At 34.2% G+C, this 21,942-nt stretch overlaps 1 protein-coding gene across 1 annotated transcript; it reads left to right on the top strand.

The window, feature by feature from the left end:
• Positions 1-1,060: 1,060 nt before the first annotated feature.
• On the top strand, positions 1,061-21,278 carry LOC111056322 (tubulin alpha-8 chain). Its single transcript, XM_039426533.1, has 6 exons — positions 1,061-1,602; positions 4,036-4,255; positions 8,713-9,014; positions 12,595-12,919; positions 18,771-18,973; positions 20,508-21,278. Exons 1-6 carry the CDS (start codon positions 1,600-1,602, stop codon positions 20,790-20,792), a joined length of 1,338 nt encoding a protein of 445 aa, XP_039282467.1. The 5' UTR covers positions 1,061-1,599; the 3' UTR covers positions 20,793-21,278.
• Positions 21,279-21,942: the final 664 nt, after the last annotated feature.

The following is a 21,942-nucleotide window of genomic DNA, read 5'->3' as shown; positions in this document are numbered from 1 at the left end:
ATAAATAACCAGTTATAAAAATAGAAAAATATAAACAGATATACAAAAATTGCTCGCTTAATATAATAGGATTTACTCTTAAAAACTGTTATTTGTTTTTTCCAAGATCAAAAACTCACTTATCTTAATAAACTCAGTTCACGTTTGAATTTGTATCCCATATGATAATGTATTTAGTTCCGTGATATCTTTTCATCTCATGAAAATATTTCTCAACTATTTTAATGATTTCTTGATTTTTCAATCAAGAATATTATAATTTCTTCAGCATTATTCAGTTCATTTAATCATTTTTTATATTATTTTCAATCACCTATTAAATTTGTTTTTCAAATGTGAGAATATTGATACTGATGGGCACGCATCATAAAAAATATTGAAACCCTACCTTATAGAAATAGACACGGCCAGACATCTGTTTAATGCATGCAATGAATAATCCACTTATCAGCTGATTGATTATGAATATTTCTATAGTCTGATTAATCCTATCTTCCAAGTAGATGATATATATATATATATATATATATATATATATATATATTATATATATATATATATATATATAATATATATATATATATTATATATATATATATCATCTACTTGGAAGATATATATATAGTGATATCAGAGTATGGAGGAATTCCTTTTCTTTTCATATTATCCTTAAAATGCAAAATTTCAAAAAACCTTGTGTATACATCGACGCGCAGTTGAAAATGGAATATTCCTGCCAAATCTCATCGAATTCTATCAACGCGTTTGGCCGTAATCGCGTTACATACAGACAGACAAAAGAAAATCCGAGTCAAAACATCTCACTACGTTCGGTTAATAATTATACTTGGTAGTACGGAACCCACGTAGAGCTGCAGGGCCATGTTTCACATGACACTAAACTTAACATGGTTATTTACCTACATGGAATTACCGGCAAGGGTTTCCAAAAATATTCAAACCATGGTGGAGCAGCAAAGGCAGAGAGAGGGTAGCGGAGAATGTAGCTCTGGGTATTGAAAAAATGCATGTATCTAAAAGTAATGTCTCCGTTTAAATCCAAATAAATGCACTTTTTACCATCTCTCAACTACCTACCTTTTACCATTGTCGCTCAATTTTACATACATAACATTTTAAAAACATAAATTTGTCATTTTATCTTTAATTTTAGAGAAAACATCAAGTCCCGGTTGCACAAAAGCCTGTTAGATTTTAACCATGATTAAATGCAACAAGAATCAATCAGGGAAGCCTTCATCTCTGATTGGTTCTCGTGGCCTTTAATCTTGATTAATATTAAACATCCTTCTGTGCAACCGAACTCACAACTTTTTCCATAGAAAACTGATGTGTAGCCAGCATTAAATTTTGTTACAAAATTGTGGCAGCTGGATAACTTAGAAAAAAGAATAAATTTAATGAATTTCAACCAGCTGCAAATTAGAAACATGAATGCTGGTTGCTAAGCTATTTTCTTATCAAATCAATCAAATTCTTGTAGTGTTCAAAAGTATGCTGGTATAAATTTCAAGTGATATTCACACAAACTTTTTAAACTTTTTTTGGAAGTAGGACAAAATTTAAAAAGTACTAAACATGGTAAGTTTATGAGCTATTATTTTTAAAACATCAATTGAATCTTAGAAAGTTAGTTGAAACTATGCAGCATATAAGCATATAAAGAAAAATATGCTTTGATTCCTTAAAGTCTAATAGAACAATAAGTCAAAGCTTGATTCGCACACAATAGTAATAAAAAAATATAGTTTCTACTAATTCTAATTGGATCAATCCTGCTAAATTAGTAAGAATAATCCCATTAGAAATTTATTTTCACTGTTAAGCCGCGTTTACACCAAAGTTATTAACAAAATATTAATAACTTGATCATTATAGATTCTATTAGATTGAACGGAACTTGACAAACACATATGTTCATCATGTGCATGATAAGTTATGTTCAATATAATATAATCCATAGGGATTAAGTTATTAACATTTTGTTTATAACTTTGGTGTAAACCCAGCTTTTTACTCTTGTGTGCAAATCCTGCTTCATACATAGTACAATTTTACAATATGGATATTTGAATAACTTGTAAGATTTTTTCCAAAAAATATATTGGTTAAGTTTAAATAAACTGACTTTGCATTATTTGTGCAAGATTATGCATAATGTGTAGCAGTTTTAAATAGGTATGTCTAGTTGCCTATTTATACTAGCTTGCTTACTATTGGGTACCGTAATCTACTTATTTATTGCACAACACAATATAATGATACTGGCTGACGTTCAAATAGTCATGAAGCAAGTTGAGTACGCTACACACCACATAAATACAAAGCCTACAGAACTCTCAGCTAACACAATAAATGAAAGAATAAAACTGAAATTGTTAATACCACTTTAATACATTTGAAAATTAATTCATATTACAGAACCAGGTTTCATGGTAATACCTAAGTGTACCACAGCTTCAGAGCTGAAGATGTGGTAGGTATGACCATAGAGAAACAATAGCAAAAGTAGATATCCCATGGTATAGGGCGTTTATGTCGCAACTTTTGCTATTATCTCAAGCCGATAGTTCATGTAATTCTTTCCCATGCAGCTGTGTGACACTGGTAATCTCTCATATTGTGCCGCTCATACACTCTCACCCCAACAAAACAGTAAAAATCGGCTTGAGATAACAGTAAAAGTTGCGACATAAATTCCCTATACCATGGGATATCTACTTACGCTATTGTTTCTCTATGGTCATACCTATGGTATTACCAGAGAAAACTCCTATAAGTAATTCTGTGGTATTACCATGAAACCTGGTTCTGTAATATGAATTAATTTTCGAATAAATTACAGTGGTATTGACAATATCAGTCTTATTCTTTCAATTATGGAGAAATATCACAAAATCTCATACCATACAATCAAATTAATAACACAATGAACTTTGATAAAAATTTTACATTTATTTGATCAGCTAATTATTGAAAATTTTTATCCTAAACAGATCTTGGCTGAAGTGTAGTACACCATAATATTCATTTATATTCAACAATATCTTCTTCAATTCACTATTTTTGTATTAATAAGGTAGAGATGACATATTAAAAAATGTGTTTGAGTATCTATTGCTTTGATGTTTGCTGAGGGAATGATTTCAGTACATGAACTATTTCATAGAATCATAAAAATACTTCAGTCACAGGAGCTACTTTTTTAACAAATTAATAAAAACATATAAAAATCTTGTAGTACCCTACTCTTTATATACAAGATTACTACCAGTACTACAAGACACTACAAGATTATTATATAGATACTAGGGTACTACAAGATTTTTATATGTTTTTATTAATTTATAGAATAATTCAACCTGTATAGGCTACTTTATTAAAAACAATATAAAGACATGAAGTACCCTTTTATTTAGAAAATTTAAACTTTAAAACATTTCAAACAAATTTATTCATTCATTTATACAATAAGTACCTACATTATCAAAATGATAGGGAGAGGAAAAATAATTAATCTATTATATTCGGGTTTCAATCAAATCAAATTCCAAATTTCTGGTTTATTTCTGGACTGAAAAGTGGACTCAAATCAATTCAAGCGGATAGCTTAACCTATCATTTTTATTCATTCATAACTCTACCTTCATTGTATAATCATTCATCCCCTCATCATCACCTAGGCTTAAAATACTTCTAGAAAGTCGCCTTTGTAAAATAATAAATAAATAAGGTAACCTTGTGCTATTCCTCTCCCAAACTAGTTTCAAAAATGGCCAAAGTAGGCCAATACTAACTACGGTAGTTGTTTGAAATGTTTCAAAGTTGAAAATGTTTAAAATAGAATGGTACATTATGTTTTTTATATTGTTTTTAATGAACTATTTTGTACACAATGGTAGATAAGGTAGATAATACATCATGAAAAATTGATAATAATACATTAAGGTTTAGTTTGAGGATAATATTTCAAGGTTGATATTATATTTAGTTGATTATTTTTGACTTTTTCAGAGGGAATGCATTTCAGTACACGTTGGCCAAGCCGGCATCCAGATTGGCACATCTTGCTGGGAGCTGTATTGCCTGGAGCACGGCATCGAGCCGGACGGCAGTATCAAAAATTCTGAAAAATCAAACGTCGACAATTGCTATGACACATTCTTCTTTGAAACAGAACGCGGCAAGAAAATACCCCGAGCAACTCTGGTTGACCTGGAACCAACAGTCATTGGTGAGTACCATAAACAAATTTCATAAATTTCAATTTCAATTTCAATTTATTATTAAAAACACACAAAACAAGACAAAACAAATTACAAAGATTTACAATAAATAAATAATTTATTTAAATAAATAATTTATTTAAATAAATAATTTATTTAAATAAATAAAATAAATACCTAAATAAATACAATTATATTGTCAGCCAGCCAAAAAGCACAAGACAAAGTCACACAAATAGAACATGAAATAGAGAATCACATATTAAGAGACACATTGTTACTATTACAATGCTATTTAGATTACATTTCCAAATATTACAAATAACAAAGAAAACATTACAAAATCAAGCAGCTAGTTCATACGTGCTAACAATAAGAATTAAGGTATGCTGATTCTGCTCTCGTAAAATTCACTTAATTTATAAAAAGGATTTTTTTGCCAGCCAATCGTACACCTTTAATTTGAACAGTTTTAGGGGTGTTTGTTGGAGGTGTAGCGGTAACTTATTATACACCTTTTGCCCAACTGCTTCAAAACTGTTTAAAGATTTAGACAATCTTTGGTATTGAATATAGATCTGTCTATTGTTTCTGGTATTAACAGAGTGAACAGTATTTCTTAATTGATAACGATGCAGATTCTCCTTAGTGTATAACAAAACAAAATATATGTACTGATTTATTATTGTCAGAATTTTATTATTTATGAATAAAGGCCTACAGTGTTCTAAATGATGAGGTGATTCCGTGATTATTCGCACGGCTTTTTTTGTAGCAGGAGAATACCGTTAATATGCGCTGAATTTCCCCATAGAAGAATACCACAAGACATGAGACTGTGAAAGAAAGAAAAGTATGCTGTACTTAAATATATTTTTGGTACCGTATTAGCAAGGCTTCTCAGCAGATAGTTCAATCTACACAGCTTAGTGCTTACATATTTGACATGAGGCTCCCAAGTGAGTTTTGGATCTAAATGTACACCAATAAATTTTATACTAGATGCGTTGAGAGTAAGTCAATATTTTTACTCAATGCATCAAGGATAAAATTGGATTAGTTTTTCCTCGACGAAAAACTTATTGGGAAAGAAAAGGCATTTGATAGGGTAAATTGGAATGTCCTCATGCAAACACTCAAAACAATCAAAGTAGATTACAGAGACAGAAGGATCATAAGAGAGCTGTATACTGCTCAAACAGCATTTATAAAGGTGGGTGAGAAACAAAGAGAAGCTGCCATCAAGAGAGGAGTAAGGCAGGGTTGTAGTTTGTCACCGCTTTTGTTCAATATCTATGTAGAACAGGCTGTCAATAAATGTAAGGAATATTGTTCAGGAATCAAGGTAAATGGATTAAGAGTGCAAATGCTCCGCTTTGCAGACGATATTGCAATAGTGGCACAAGATAAAGGTAATCTAGAGAGAGCACTGAATACCTTGCATGACATTCTCAAAAATGAATTTTACATGGAGATAAATAAGGCTAAGACAGAAGTGATGATCTGCTCCAAGAATCCTGATTTTGAAATAGTAAAGATAGAGAATAACGCCTTCAAACAAGTAAAAAAATTTAAATACTTAGGTAGCATTATTTCAGAGGATGGAAAAGACAAAGATGACATAAAGCGCCGTATAAGAGAAGCCAAGGCCATTTTCATCAATAAACGGAATGTGCTTTCCTCCAAAAGTCTGAATTTGGATTTGAGAAAGAGACTTATAAAGAGTTGTATCTGGAGTATTGCACTATATGGCTCAGAGACATGGACTATCGGTAAGGCGGAAGAAAAGGCAATTAATGCATTTGAAGTATGGTGTTGGAGGCGAATGCTGAAAATAAAATGGACCGATAGAATAACATATGAAGAAGTATTTCAAAGGGCTGAAGAGACACAAAAACTCTATTGAAATCTCTTAGGGACAGACGGCATTCTTGGATAGGACATATTATAAGACACAGCGAATTCACGCTAACAATACTGGAAGGTGCAATCAGTGGACAACGGGCTCGTGGAAGACCCCGGCTACAATATTTGAAGCCGATAACCCGGGATCTTGGGGTCCAGAGCTATACCCAACTAAAACAGCTGGCTCTGGACAGACAAAGATGGAAAGCTGCCAACCAATCGGACGATTGAAGCAGAAGAAGAAGATATCATCAAGCTATCAAAATGAAAAAAATTTCTCATGAGAACATTTTTTAACCGATCATCAATATTTTATGATCGATAGATCATCAGAGATATGAGCGCCTTAAGTTTACATTTTTGGGAGATGACATTTCAAATTCGGTGAGAGATAGTAGATCCATGATATTTAGAGGATAAATTCTTCATGGTTATGTTGATTGTATTAAACAAAAATTTTCTGAAAGTATAAATTTTTGAGGAAGTTATTCAATTTACCAAAAATGACTCAACTAAAAGTTATTTTTGGTCATTTTTAGTAAATTGAATAAATTTCTCAAAAATTGATATTTTCAAAAAAATATTTTATTCAATCAACAATACCATGAAGAAGAATTTATCTCAAAAATTGATATTTTCAAAAAAGTTGTTTTATTCAATCAACAATAACATGAAGAATTTATCCTCTAAATCTCTATCTCTTACCGAATTTGAAATGTCCTGTCCCAAAAATTTAAACTTTAGGCGCTCATATCTCAAAAATTAATGAACGGAAAAAAATGTTTTCCTGAGAAAACTTTTTCATTTTGGTAGCTTGATAATATACATACAAATCGAAAAACTTTGAAAAATATCACCAGTAGAAAGTTTTAGCCTCTGCACAGCCTTAAGGCCCAAATTCGCCAAAAACGACAACTAGGTTTGAGCAGCAGTTGGTGGTTCAGTCAGATGATTTTGAATTGGTTTTGTAATATGATTTTTTCTTTGTTTTAAGATTAATATGTTTATTGAAGTATGCAAATGTCCACTAATCTGTTTTGAAATTCTAGTGTTATTTAAATATTTGAAGTATCTTGGTTGAATTATCTGATTAACTATATTACATTAAGTATATGATTTTTTATTTGATTTGTCTATCTATATTGTATTGGTCTGGATTATATTATAAAGAGCTGTATTAATTCTGAAATCATGTTAAAATATTGATATAAAAGCAAAAATAGCGGCAGGAAATCGATGTTATTATGCACTTAGCCAATACTTGAGATCCAAAACACTGTCAAGGAGAATTGAACAACAAATCTATGAAACTGTTATAAAGCCAGTTGTGTTATACGGGGCAGAAACCTGGGTTTTGAAAAAGAAGGATGAAGACCTACTGAGTATATGGGAACGGAAGATTCTGAGAAGAATATACGGTCCAGTATGTATTGATGAAGAATGGAGACTTCGTTCGAATCAAGAGCTGCGTGACCTGTACAGAAAACCACCTATTGTACATGAGATCAAAGTGAGACGCTTGAGCTGGTTGGGTCATGTAGAAAGAATGAGCGATGAAAGAGCCATTAAAAAAGTTTTCAGAGAAAACCCAGGCGGAAGAAGGTTGAAAGGACGTCCACGCAAGCGCTGGCCTGAGGATGTGGAAGATGATCTCCGGAAAATAGGCGTTAGGGGATGGAGAAGCAAGACTGCCGACAGAGAGGAGTGGAGAGGCATTCTTGAGGAGGCCAAGGCCCTGGATGGGCTGTAGTGCCATGGAGTAAGTATGTTAAAATATAGGTGAGGAATGTTTTGAATTCGTGGCTACAGCACACGATTTCTTTTTCTAGCCATGCCAATATTATTTAACAACAATTTTTTTTCTCGTAAAACTGTTGTTAATTGGTGAATAAATTTTATTTGATTTAGAATCAACTGGCGCTCAAACCAAGTTTTCGTTTTGGTGAATTCAAATTCAAATTCAATTTATTTACAGCCAACAATACAAAAATTGTAAACAAGGCAAAGTCAGAATATATAAAGTCATACAAATTTTTGACGAGTGGTCATTTGAATAGTTGATACAAGGATTTGGTCCTTTTAAGGGCGACCGATTAAGCAATTCGGTCCCAAGTGGTTAAGTAAGTGGAAACAAGTGGTCATTTGAATAGTTGATACAAGCAACAACTATTCATTCCTTTTAAGGACCGATTGACCGATTAAGCAATTCGCTCCCAAGTGGTTAAGTAAGTGGAAACAAGTGGTCATTTGAATAGTTGATACAAGCAACAACTATTCATTCCTTTTAAGGACCGATTGACCGATTAAGCAATTCGCTCCCAAGTGGTTAAGTAAGTGGAAACAAGTGGTCATTTGAATAGTTGATACAAGCAACAACCATTCATTCCTTTTAAGGACCGATTGACCAATTAAGTAATTCGCTCCCAAGTGGTTAATTAAGTGGAAACAAGTGGTCATTTGAATAGTTGATACAAGCAACTATTCATTCCTTTTAGGACCGATTAAGCAATTCGTAGTAAGTGGAAACAATGTGTAATATTGTAATCTTTTTTTGCGACAGATGAAGTGAAGAATGGTCACTACAAAGATCTGTTCCACCCTGAACAGCTGATTCGAGGCAAGGAGGATGCAGCCAACAATTATGCCAGAGGCCATTACTCGGTGGGCCAGGAGATCATTGAAAACGTGATGGATCACCTGCGCAAGTTGTCCGACAACTGTTCTGGACTGCAGGGGTTCTTCGTGTTCCACTCTTTTGGAGGCGGGACCGGGTCCGGGTTCAGTTCTCTGCTCTTGCAGAATCTTTCTGATGTCTATGGCAAGAAGAGCAAGCTGCAGTTTGCTGTCTACCCTGCACCACAGGTAAACTTTATCTATCAATACATATATTTAATTGGTACCGTTCTTGTAGAGTAAGAAATAGAATAGAATAGAAATTTCTTTATTGACATAAGCCATTTTAATAAAAAAAAAAATGTATTGATGTAGGCTGGCCCTACATGGATACTTATCATGATGTGAGCACGGTTGTCAAGGTGACTGGTTTAGCAAGGAACGTTTACAAGTAAATAACTATAGTTGAATTTTTCTATGAGATACGTTAAAATATTAAATTCTATTTTATTTTTATCTTGTTCAATATTGTGAACTTTTAATGAATAAAGTGTTGAAACAAAAGCACATTTACAACATTGGTGTCAGAAGTGAGATTTAATCATTAAAAATTAATTGTGCTGAAATTTTGTTACACAAAAAAAAGTTTTACATGAAAACAAGAGCAAGATCAGAAAGGGAGCATTCAACGAGATGGTAAATTTGATAAAAGAAGGTATGCTAGAATTTGTATCTAATATGGGACAAAATTTGCAACTAGAAATCGAGGGAAAGTTTCAAAACCGTTTGAGTTTAGATTATTTATTTTAGTGTTTATGGCGAAAAAGTGACAATTACATAAGCACATTTACAACAGTATGATCAACGTCTTATATATTATACACAAATTTCAAGCATAAAAACAATAAAATTCTACAATATAAAGTAATTTACAAAACCATTATCACAATTCATACATACTAAAATCAATTTCATAAAAATCAGCCACTGTAAAAATGCATTATTCTCGCTGCAGGATAAATTTAACAGTTTTTTTTTGAAACTCATACAAGAAAGGCTTCACGTATAATGGCAGTGGAGAAATATAGGAGTATCTTGTCAATTCTCTGCCTCTCCACAGCCTTTTTGACCGAGCGAAGTGAGGTCTACTAAGATTCAAGTCGACTGTTTGGCATTTCTCTTAATGTTTAAATGTTTGAATGTTTATATGTTGCGCATTTACGCGAAACGCGGTAATAGATTTTCATTAAATTTGACAGGTATGTTCCTTTTTTATTTGCGCGTCGACGTATATACAAGGTTTTTGGAAATTTCGCATTTCAAGGATAATATAAAAGGAAAAAGGAGCCTCCTTCATACGCCAATATTAGAGTAAAAATCAGACTATAGAATTATTCTTCATGAATCAGCTGACAAGTGATTTCACAGATGTGTGGAGAAGCCACACTAGCCATCTATTGCTGATGTATTTCCATAAGGTCTATAGTTTCAATCAGGTACTTGTGGATGAGAATACTGCGTGAGGTCTTCTGTTCACAGTACTACTAGTATAGAAGATATATAGTGAGGTCCATGTTTTAATGGCAGTGGAGAAGGGATTGTAGAACAGCGTTGTTGATTATCTGTCTTGCCACTGCCCTCCATAGAAGATATAGTAAGGTCTACGTTATAATCGCAATGGAGGAAGATAGACCAGCGTTGTCGATTCTCTGCCTTGCCACTGTCTTCTATAGATATATAGTAAGGTCCATGTTTTAAAGGCAGTGGAGAAAGATTGTAGAACAGCGTTGTCGATTCTCTGCCTTGCCACTGTCTTCTATAGAAGATAATTATAGTGAGGTCCATGTTTATAATGACAGTGGATTAGATTAGATTTCTTTATTTATGTATGTTACAATATTTACTGGCTTATACACTAATTTACATTAAATGACAATAATGCTAGGTATTCAACGAATTTCACAAAGTACTGTATAGATAAATTATCAACGAGATAAAAATATTAAATATAATATTAAATATAAAAATATATTTTATTTTTATCTTGTTCAATATTGTAAACTTTTAATGAATAAAGTGTTGAAACAAAAGCACATTTTATAACATTGATGTCAGAAGTGAGATTTAATCATTAAAAATTAATTGTGCTGAAAGTTTGTTACACAAAAAAAGTTTTACATGAAAACAAGAGCAAGATCAGAAAGGGAGCATTCAACGAGATGGTAAACTTGATAAAAGAAGGTATGCTAGAATTTGTATCTAATATGGGACAAAATTTGCAACTAGAAATCGAGGAAAGTTTTAAAACCGGTTGAGTTGAGATTATTTATTTTAGTGTTTATGGCGAAAAAGTGTCAATTACATAAGCACATTTACAACAGTATGATCAACGTCATATATATTATACACAAATTTCAAGCATAAAAACAATACAATTCTACAATATAAAGTAATTTACAAAACCATTATCACAATTCATACATACAAAAATCAATATATCATAAAAATCAACCACTGTATAAATGCATTCTTGCTGCAGGATAAATTTAACAGTATTTTTGAAACTCGTACAAGAAAGGCTTCACGTATAATGGCAGTGGAGAAAGGAGAAATATAGGAGTAACTTGTCAATTCTCTGCCTTGCCACAGCCTTTTTGACCGAGCGAAGTGAGGTCTACTAAGATTCAAGTCGACTGTTTGGCATTTCTCTTAATGTTTAAATGTTTGAATGTTTATATGTTGCGCATTTACGCGAAACGCGGTAATAGATTTTCATTAAATTTGACAGGTATGTTCCTTTTTTATTTGCGCGTCGACGTATATACAAGGTTTTTGGAAATTTCGCATTTCAAGGATAATATAAAAGGAAAAAGGAGCCTCCTTCATACGCCAATATTAGAGTAAAAATCAGACTATAGAATTATTCTTCATGAATCAGCTGACAAGTGATTTCACAGATGTGTGGAGAAGCCACACTAGCCATCTATTGCTGATGTATTTCCATAAGGTCTATAGTTTCAATCAGGTACTTGTGGATGAGAATACTGCGTGAGGTCTTCTGTTCACAGTACTACTAGTATAGAAGATATATAGTGAGGTCCATGTTTTAATGGCAGTGGAGAAGGGATTGTAGAACAGCGTTGTTGATTATCTGTCTTGCCACTGCCCTCCATAGAAGATATAGTAAGGTCTACGTTATAATCGCAATGGAGGAAGATAGACCAGCGTTGTCGATTCTCTGCCTTGCCACTGTCTTCTATAGATATATAGTAAGGTCCATGTTTTAAAGGCAGTGGAGAAAGATTGTAGAACAGCGTTGTCGATTCTCTGCCTTGCCACTGTCTTCTATAGAAGATAATTATAGTGAGGTCCATGTTTATAATGACAGTGGATTAGATTAGATTTCTTTATTTATGTATGTTACAATATTTACTGGCTTATACACTAATTTACATTAAATGACAATAATGCTAGGTATTCAACGAATTTCACAAAGTACTGTATAGATAAATTATCAACGAGAATAAATATAGAATGCGATTAGAATAACGATAATATAATAATGTGATGTAACTTCATAAATCGGCGGTGTTTCAACAAATAATTGTCGATTCTCTTAGAAGGATATAAAATATCCTTCCCATTAACACACGACCGGGGAGAGATAGGAGGGCAGCGTTGCCGATTCACTGCTTACATCATAACAATTAGTTTTTTTGTAAGGTTATCTGGTGCAGCAGAACAGCTTATATATTTTTTATATTATAGCTATTCTTTTATATCATTATGATATATTATCATAAAGTTTTTTCTTTCTCTCTCTACTCAGGTATCAACAGCAGTAGTGGAGCCTTACAACGCTGTGCTAACCACGCACAATTCTATGGACAATGCGGACTGCGCCTTCATAGTGGACAACGAGGCGATCTACGACATATGTCGGCGCAAACTGGGCATTGAGCATCCTGCCTATATCAACCTTAATCGGCTGATTGGTCAGGTGGTGTCGTCCATCACAGCCTCGTTGCGATTTGACGGCGCCTTAAATGTGGACCTGACTGAGTTTCAGACAAACCTCGTTCCCTACCCAAGGATCCACTTTCCACTGACCGCTTATGCGCCCGTGTGTTCGGCGGATAACGCTTATCATGAAGGTGAGGGTATAATTATTAGGGTATAAATCACATTGGATGCAGATATGAGCAAGTGCACATCATTTATTCATTTAATCCATTGGCATTACAGATCATAATTATAATAAATATAATATGATTGGGAGAAGACAAAAGGCATAGCCCAAAACTGTCTTCTCCCAAATTTTTACATAATATAAAAGTTTCAGAAAAGAATAAGGTTAATATTTCACTTTCACTTCTAAAAGTCCAATTTCCACTTCAAAACTAATGACTAAACTAAAAATTTTGAATTTTGATATTTAAAAACTAATTAAAAACAAAAATATTTCACTCAAATCTCTACAGATTGGAAATTTTTGAGTAATTTTGCAAAATTTTGAGCCAGAAAAGAAACACAACACTTCACTATTAGGACAGCATACATCATATATGAGTACATGTGTACATTATACATGAGCACATCATACATGTGTACTGTACACCGCTCGTAACTTGGCCTCTGGAAGGAATGCAGTCGATCTAGTTTTAGGCGTGACATATGGCACTGGAGAGCCAGGTAGCGAGTACACAAACGCTGTGGTCTATTTGCCTTCGCCAAATGTAATTGAGCAATTTCCATCCCACCAAATTTGTAATTTAACCAGCGATCAATAAGTAAAATAATATCCTAACGTTTTTAGTCGTTACATAAAATAATAGAGTTTAAGATTCAAGTTCAACTTTCAACTCAGAATTCAAATTTTTCGATGAAACTAAAAAATCATTGTTTTTTCTGAATAGCCTATCACTTCGCTTAGACTTATTATCTGTCTGTCTGTCTGTAGTTTTCTGCTCGTAAGCAGGTCCTTCTATATGGCAGCAGCCCTCCACTCTCTTCTATTCTCTGCCAGTCGCTTCGTTGCATAGTAGCTCATCCCCTCCTTGATGTCGTCCAACATTTTGTATCTTCGCGTTCTTCCTCTTCCTCTTCTTCCCTGAATGGTCCCCTCCATGGCATCCACCAACAAGCATTGCCGTCTCATCCAATGTCCCAGCCATCTCCTCTTTCTTCCCCTTATCACATCCAACAGACTCCTTCCTTCCCCAACCCACCTCAACACCTCCTCGTTTGTAACTTTATCCCTCCAACTGATCCCCTCCATCCTTCTCCATATCCACATTTCCAATGCCTCAAGCCTCCTCTTATTCTCCTTTCTCAGCGTCCAAGTTTCTGCACCATACAGTGTCACACTCCAAACATAGCACTTTATTAGCCTTTTCCTTAGTGTCTTGTCCAGTTGGCTACAAAGAATTCTCTTTTTCTTATTGAATGCTGTTTTTGCCATAGCAATTCTTACTTTGATTTCTTTGTTGCATTTCATATCCTCTTCCATTATGCTTCCTAAATACTTGAAAGATGAAACCTGTTCCAACTGTTCACCCTCCAGTACAGCATTCCCCATTCTTGCTTTCCCTGCACCAATTCTCATGCACTTTGTCTTCCTGACGTTTATCCTCATTCCATACCTCTCACAAGCCTCACTCACATCTCTCAACATTCCATTCATCATTGTCCAGCTATCAGCCAGGATCGCCATATCATCTGCAAATCTTATGTACTCTATGTGTCTTATTATAAGATGTACAGTGATGGATTTTATGACAATATAACAGGGATAATGGTTGAGTTACTTAATTTAATAAATCGCTATAACTATTTCAATAACTATTTAAAAACGGCTACCTACTAACTTAATGAAAAAATAACACAACATGTTGACGTTTACTCCGGTCAGCTGCTGTTTAGGGATTGTAGTCACACTAGTGAGTCGTCAACAACATGGCCCCACTCATTAATTTCCCCCCTACGCCTCAGACCTCAGAAGCCAAGTTATGAGCGGTGGACAGTACATCATGCGTGAGATCATACATGACCAACCGCGCACACTAAACGCATGCACTTGCTGTGATGGGGTTCAGTGTGAGCAGCTACATGCAAGTCACAACGTGTTGCAATGGTTCTTTCCATATTTTGTTTCTCATCTGCGCGCTTGGCCAAGCATATGATTGTTTGTTTTTAAAATCTTCCCAGAGACTCTTATCAGAGTATAAGAATTGTCAAAATTTATAACACATAACACACATTTATAGGCCGCTGTAAGGTATTGGGAGAGCAAAGGAAAAATTGGTTACAGCACCAAGTACTAGGAGACGAAGTAGTGCGGAAATATCTTAACGGGGAGGACTGGGTGCGGTTGGAGGGGTATTTAAGATCAGCGGGAACATATAGAAATTTCCTTATTAATGAATTCAATTTTTGAACTGTAAAATAGTATTCTTTACCTAGGCTTCTCTGTAATATATTGTTTTTGCTATTGTTGTTTACCTGAATCTTATCTTGTTTTGTAAATACAAGTTTGAGAATAAACTTTGTTTTTCAATTATAGTTCAATAATAGTTCATCTATGTTGAGGAAGGCTTATAACTATTCTTGTATAGAGTACCGGAATCAATGACTGAAATTTATGAAACTTTTTATCTTGATTAGTTAAGGAAAACTACTATCTATGTTGAGGAAGGCTTATAACTATTCTTGTATAGAGTACCGGAATCAATGACTGAAATTTATGAAACTTTTTATCTTGATTAGTTAAGATAATTTATCTTTATCTACCAACTCTGGCTGACGGCTTCGGCCATGTCTAATGAATTTTTGTCAACCATAGAATGAATAATACTGCATGTTACTTCATTGGATGAAATGTGAAGGGTTTATTATTCGATGTAATTGTGTATTGAGGACAATAAAATTCTTTTCTATTCTATTCTATATTCTATAACACATAACACAAAAAAAACGAAATCTCGCATCTCTACACACATATATACTTTCCCGTTGTATAGAGTTATCCACCCATCAACAAGCTTTTCAACTCCTTCCCAAAAACATCGAGATCATCACAATTTCTTGAACCGATAGGAAATGTTCTAATAAATTGAAGGACAATATAAGTTGATTTTTTCAAAAAGAGCTGTTCTGTAGTATAGTGAAGCATATCGTCTAATCCATTTCTTGTATTATAATTATCTAAATGAGTATCGGCATTTCTAGCATTTATAGTCTTTCTCTCAACGTACCTTTTGAAACTCAATTTATTTATAATCAATAAAGCTCTTTATTGTTTATACTTTGTTTTTATCAGTATAAGGCTAGTTTCACACTCATTCGGTTCGTTTCGTTTTTGGCAAATTCCGATAAGTGTGAAACGGTAATTCAGTTTGAATTCGGTACCGAATAGCAACCGCATAGCACCGAACGCCCCCTCGACACGAATAGGTTTCATCATATTCGAATTCGTTGCTAGGGAAACAGGAAAAAACAAAGTCTTTTACACACGCTTGCCTTTTTTGTTTTTATTTTAACCTGATATCGTGATTATCTGTTTCAAAATTTTCCTAGTCACACTAGTGAGTCGTCAACAACATGGCCCCACTCATTAATTTCCCCCCTACGCCTCAGACCTCAGAAGCCAAGTTATGAGCGGTGGACAGTACATCATACGTGAGGTCATACATGACCAACCGCGCACACTAAACGCATGCACTTGCTGTGATGGGGTTCAGTGTGAGCAGCTACATGCAAGTCACAACGTGTTGCAATGGTTCTTTCCATATTTTGTTTCTCATCTGCGCGCTTGGCCAAGCATATGATTGTTTGTTTTTAAAATCTTCCCAGAGACTCTTATCAGAGTATAAGAATTGTCAAAATTTATAACACATAACACACATTTATAGGCCGCTGTAAGGTATTGGGAGAGCAAAGGAAAAATTGGTTACAGCACCAAGTACTAGGAGACGAAGTAGTGCGGAAATATCTTAACGGGGAGGACTGGGTGCGGTTGGAGGGGTATTTAAGATCAGCGGGAACATATAGAAATTTCCTTATTAATGAATTCAATTTTTGAACTGTAAAATAGTATTCTTTACCTAGGCTTCTCTGTAATATATTGTTTTTGCTATTGTTGTTTACCTGAATCTTATCTTGTTTTGTAAATACAAGTTTGAGAATAAACTTTGTTTTTCAATTATAGTTCAATAATAGTTCATCTATGTTGAGGAAGGCTTATAACTATTCTTGTATAGAGTACCGGAATCAATGACTGAAATTTATGAAACTTTTTATCTTGATTAGTTAAGGAAAACTACTATCTATGTTGAGGAAGGCTTATAACTATTCTTGTATAGAGTACCGGAATCAATGACTGAAATTTATGAAACTTTTTATCTTGATTAGTTAAGATAATTTATCTTTATCTACCAACTCTGGCTGACGGCTTCGGCCATGTCTAATGAATTTTTGTCAACCATAGAATGAATAATACTGCATGTTACTTCATTGGATGAAATGTGAAGGGTTTATTATTCGATGTAATTGTGTATTGAGGACAATAAAATTCTTTTCTATTCTATTCTATATTCTATAACACATAACACAAAAAAAACGAAATCTCGCATCTCTACACACATATATACTTTCCCGTTGTATAGAGTTATCCACCCATCAACAAGCTTTTCAACTCCTTCCCAAAAACATCGAGATCATCACAATTTCTTGAACCGATAGGAAATGTTCTAATAAATTGAAGGACAATATAAGTTGATTTTTTCAAAAAGAGCTGTTCTGTAGTATAGTGAAGCATATCGTCTAATCCATTTCTTGTATTATAATTATCTAAATGAGTATCGGCATTTCTAGCATTTATAGTCTTTCTCTCAACGTACCTTTTGAAACTCAATTTATTTATAATCAATAAAGCTCTTTATTGTTTATACTTTGTTTTTATCAGTATAAGGCTAGTTTCACACTCATTCGGTTCGTTTCGTTTTTGGCAAATTCCGATAAGTGTGAAACGGTAATTCAGTTTGAATTCGGTACCGAATAGCAACCGCATAGCACCGAACGCCCCCTCGACACGAATAGGTTTCATCATATTCGAATTCGTTGCTAGGGAAACAGGAAAAAACAAAGTCTTTTACACACGCTTGCCTTTTTTGTTTTTATTTTAACCTGATATCGTGATTATCTGTTTCAAAATTTTCCTAGTCAAAATCATATGGTCAATTCATTTCTGTTAGTTCACAGGAACATTTTTTTCTCATGAATAGTTTGCTAAAAAAATAAAACTCATATAAATTAAAACTCAGGAGGAATTTTTATTTTTATATATTTTTCAATTTTTCATGAATATTACATGATTTCATCAATGGATATAGAAGAGATGAAGTTTATATAATATGTGTCAAAACAAGGAACAAATTTTCAATTTAAAAAATAATCTCCCTGTACATCCAAAATTAACAAAATCAAAAAGAAACTATTCAAATAATTCACAATTTTCAATTAACTTTAAAATGTTGTTGTTCAATAAATAACATCTTACAATTTAACACCAGCTGTTATATTTAAATATACCAGCATGAGCTGTGAAAATCCAAACACAGCTGTGTTTGAGAAGAAAATACCTAATTAGAACCGTACGAATTAAAACCTGACATGTATGAAAGCCTCATTCGTTTTCGGTAACGAACCGAACCGAATGCGTGTGAAGCTAGCCTTAGTAATGTCAGCATTTTTATCCTTTGCAACAAAATAAAAAATCCTTTTGCAACTTAATTCAAATAAACCAGTTCTTTCCTTTATTATATCATAGATTTGTGTAAGTTAAATTAAGTGTTTTGTGTAATAAAATTGTCTTGATTTGAATTTGAAGGCATGTCAGTGGGCGAGACCAGTTCAAATAAACCAGTTCTTTCCTTTATTATATCATAGATTTGTGTAAGTTAAATTAAGTGTTTTGTGTAATAAAATTGTCTTGATTTGAATTTGAAGGCATGTCAGTGGGCGAGATCACGTCGGAGTGCTTTGAGCCAGCCAGTCAGATGGTGAAATGCAACCCGCGTGACGGCAAGTACATGGCTTGCTGCCTGCTGTATCGCGGCGATGTGGTCCCCAAGGATGTCAACAGCGCCATAGCCGCCATCAAGTCCAAGGCCAACGTGCGGTTTGTCGACTGGTCGCCCACTGGATTCAAGGTCACCACTAACAACAAACAATCATCATTAGAATCACTATAGTACCACAGAGAAAAGATAACAAAAGAAGATATACCTCAGGTCGTTTAATATTCCAAAATTTCACTGTTAACCCAAGCCGATTATTGTCGACTGCTGTAAAAATATTATTACTGTTTTGAGTTTTGGCCCGGTGAGATTTTATACTTGATACTTGTTGTCGTTGTCGTAGACTGGGGATTCCAGATAGACAGTGTCATGAACAAGGTTGGTTGGTAGCCATTTTGGCTAGTATGAACGGCACAGTATCAGAGCCGACTATCAGTGACACTTAGCTCCACGAAGAAGAACTACCTACTAGGACAATCGCTTGAGTTAACAGTGAAATTTGCAACATGAAAGCCCTATAAATTTTTATTTATCTATTCATTCCTTTTAAAAATCACTATAATCATTACTAGTAGTTCTGTGAACAGTAGACCTCACGCACTATTCTCATCCAGAAGTACCTGATGTCACTTGTTTTAAATGTAAACAAACTCAGTTCACGTTTGAATTTGTATTCCATATGATATTTATTCATCCAGTTCCGTGATAATCTTTCTATCTGATGAAAATTAATTTTTTACAATAAAAAATATTATAATTTCTCCAGCATTATTTAATTTATTTGTTTATTCTTAATCACCTATTAAACTAGGTTTTTGGAAGGTGAGAATATTGATACTAATGGGCACGCATGACTGCAAAACAAAATATTGAAACCAAAGATCTCAAAGCTGCGATTAGACCAAAGTTATTAACAAAATGTTAATAACTCAATCCTTATAGATTATATTGGATTGACCATAACTTATCATACACATGATGAACATATGTCAACTTCCGTTCAATCAAATGGAATCTATAAGGATTAAGTTATTAACATTTTGGTAATAACTTTGGTGTAAACCCAGCTTAAAGATGCATACCTCTTTTGATTGAAATTATAGACCTTATACAAATACAGTAATAGACTGGCTTCTCCACACATCTGTGTAATCATTTGTCAGCTGATTTATGATGAATAATTCTGATTTTTACTCTAATATTGGCGTATGAAGGAGGCTCCTTTTTCCTTTTATATTATCCTTGAAATGCAAAATTTTCAAAAACCTTGTATATACGTCGACGCGCAATTAAAACAGGAACATACCTGTCAAATCTCATGAAAATCTATTACTGCGTTTCGCCGTAAATGCGCAACATATAAACATATAAACGTCATTCAAACATTTAAAAATTAAGAGAAATGTCAAATCGTCGACATGAATCTTAGACCTCACTTCACTCGGTCAATAATTGATTATTTTAAATAAGAATGAACAGTTAATATTACATCAATAAACCTGTATCAGCTACCGTCTATAGAAGACAAGACAGAGGATCGGCAACGTTGTTCTCCCATCTTTTTCCACTGCCATTATAACGTGGACATCACTATAGTGGTGGTTATCAACTAGCAACCGACAGTGGTGCAATTGGTTCAACTTATTGATGGTTTTTCACTTTTCAGGTTGGCATCAACTACCAGCCACCGACAGTAGTTGCAAACGGCGACCTATCTCCGATGCAGCGCGCCGTGTCAATGCTGAGCAACACGACGGCCATCTCGGAGGCGTGGAGCAAACTCAACCACAAGTTCGATCTGATGTTCAGCAAGCGCGCCTTCGTGCACTGGTACATCACCGAGGGCCTCGAAGAGGGAGAGTTCCAGGAGGCCAGGGAAGACTTGGCGGCGCTTGAGCGGGACTACGACGAGGTGGCGGCCGAGTCTCAGCAGAGTGGTGACGAGTATTGACTCGAGCCACCTCGCGAGGCTGCCGAGTCTCAGCGAGCGGCGACGAGTTTTGACTCGAGTCACCTCGCGAGACTACGAGAAGGTGACTGTCGAGTCTCAGATGCTACGACGAGGTGCCAGCTGAGTCTCAGCAGAGAGGCGATACCTCGATACACCTTGAAGTTTTGTCTCGACCCACCTCGGAGTCTTGACTTGACCAACATCGGAGATTTGACTCGACACACCTCGTACCTTTCAGTATTCCAATGGTCTTTGGAAAACACGAACATGATTCAACATGAATCACTTTGTACCTCTTAGTATTTCAATGGTCTTTAAAAAACTCAACAAACTAATGCTTGTCCGCTTGTCTTGTCGAACAGTTCTGTTTCAAAAATATCGCAAAATTAAATGTTTTGTAATCTAGCTTCAATGTGGAGCATCTTATCTAAGACAAATAAAATTATTTGTATTTGGCTGAATAAAAAGTCTAGATTTTAAAAAAAACCTCGTTATTCATCTGTGGGTGGTGCATGCTGAAAATGCGGCTCTATTGTGCAATATTATACACTAGGTTATTACCTACCTACAATATTATATTAATAGACATATTATATCCATGAAACCCAATTGAATATATAAGTACTGCCTTTTTATTTCATTACAACTCTTTAAGAGCCATTTTATTCATGAGTAAATCGCTTGAAAATTGCTCTTGAAGAGTTAGAACTAGTCGAGTTGTGATAAAATAAAAGGGTAATTGATAATATTCTATTGTATTTCAATACTTTCAGTAGCCCGAAAAATAAAAGTGAGTATATATTTAGGAAAAAATAGGGCCCACAATGACTAATAAATAGCCTACCTACGTACAGAATAAGGATATGAACCTTGCTTTGATTTTCCAAGCACTTCTCTGAATTTAAAAAGTTCAACATGCTCTAGTGCAAAGACATGTATATTTTGCAATGTTTTTTCGTGAAATAGGAAGAAATAATACTTTCATAAATAAATTCTCATCACGTCGTTTGATTTACCGAACTTGAAATTGAAATTTTCTACGACTTAAAAAGAAATAAATCATACAACAGTATACGGTACAAGGAGTTTTATACAATAGAGTGTACAAATGATCGAGAATAGAGCAAATTAAGGATATTATGATTATGAG

This window comes from Nilaparvata lugens, chromosome 4, assembly GCF_014356525.2.
Source record: "Nilaparvata lugens isolate BPH chromosome 4, ASM1435652v1, whole genome shotgun sequence".
NCBI lineage: Eukaryota > Metazoa > Arthropoda > Insecta > Hemiptera > Delphacidae > Nilaparvata > Nilaparvata lugens.
The sequence above is the reverse complement of the archived record's forward strand: the minus strand, read 5'-3'. Positions and strand labels throughout refer to the sequence as shown.

Coding starts and splice junctions, on each gene's coding strand:
- LOC111056322 (XM_039426533.1), top strand. Junction 12,920..18,770: donor GGATAACGCTTATCATGAAG/GTGAGGGTATAA, acceptor TTGAATTTGAAG/GCATGTCAGTGGGCGAGATC. Junction 18,974..20,507: donor GGTCGCCCACTGGATTCAAG/GTCACCACTAAC, acceptor TTCACTTTTCAG/GTTGGCATCAACTACCAGCC.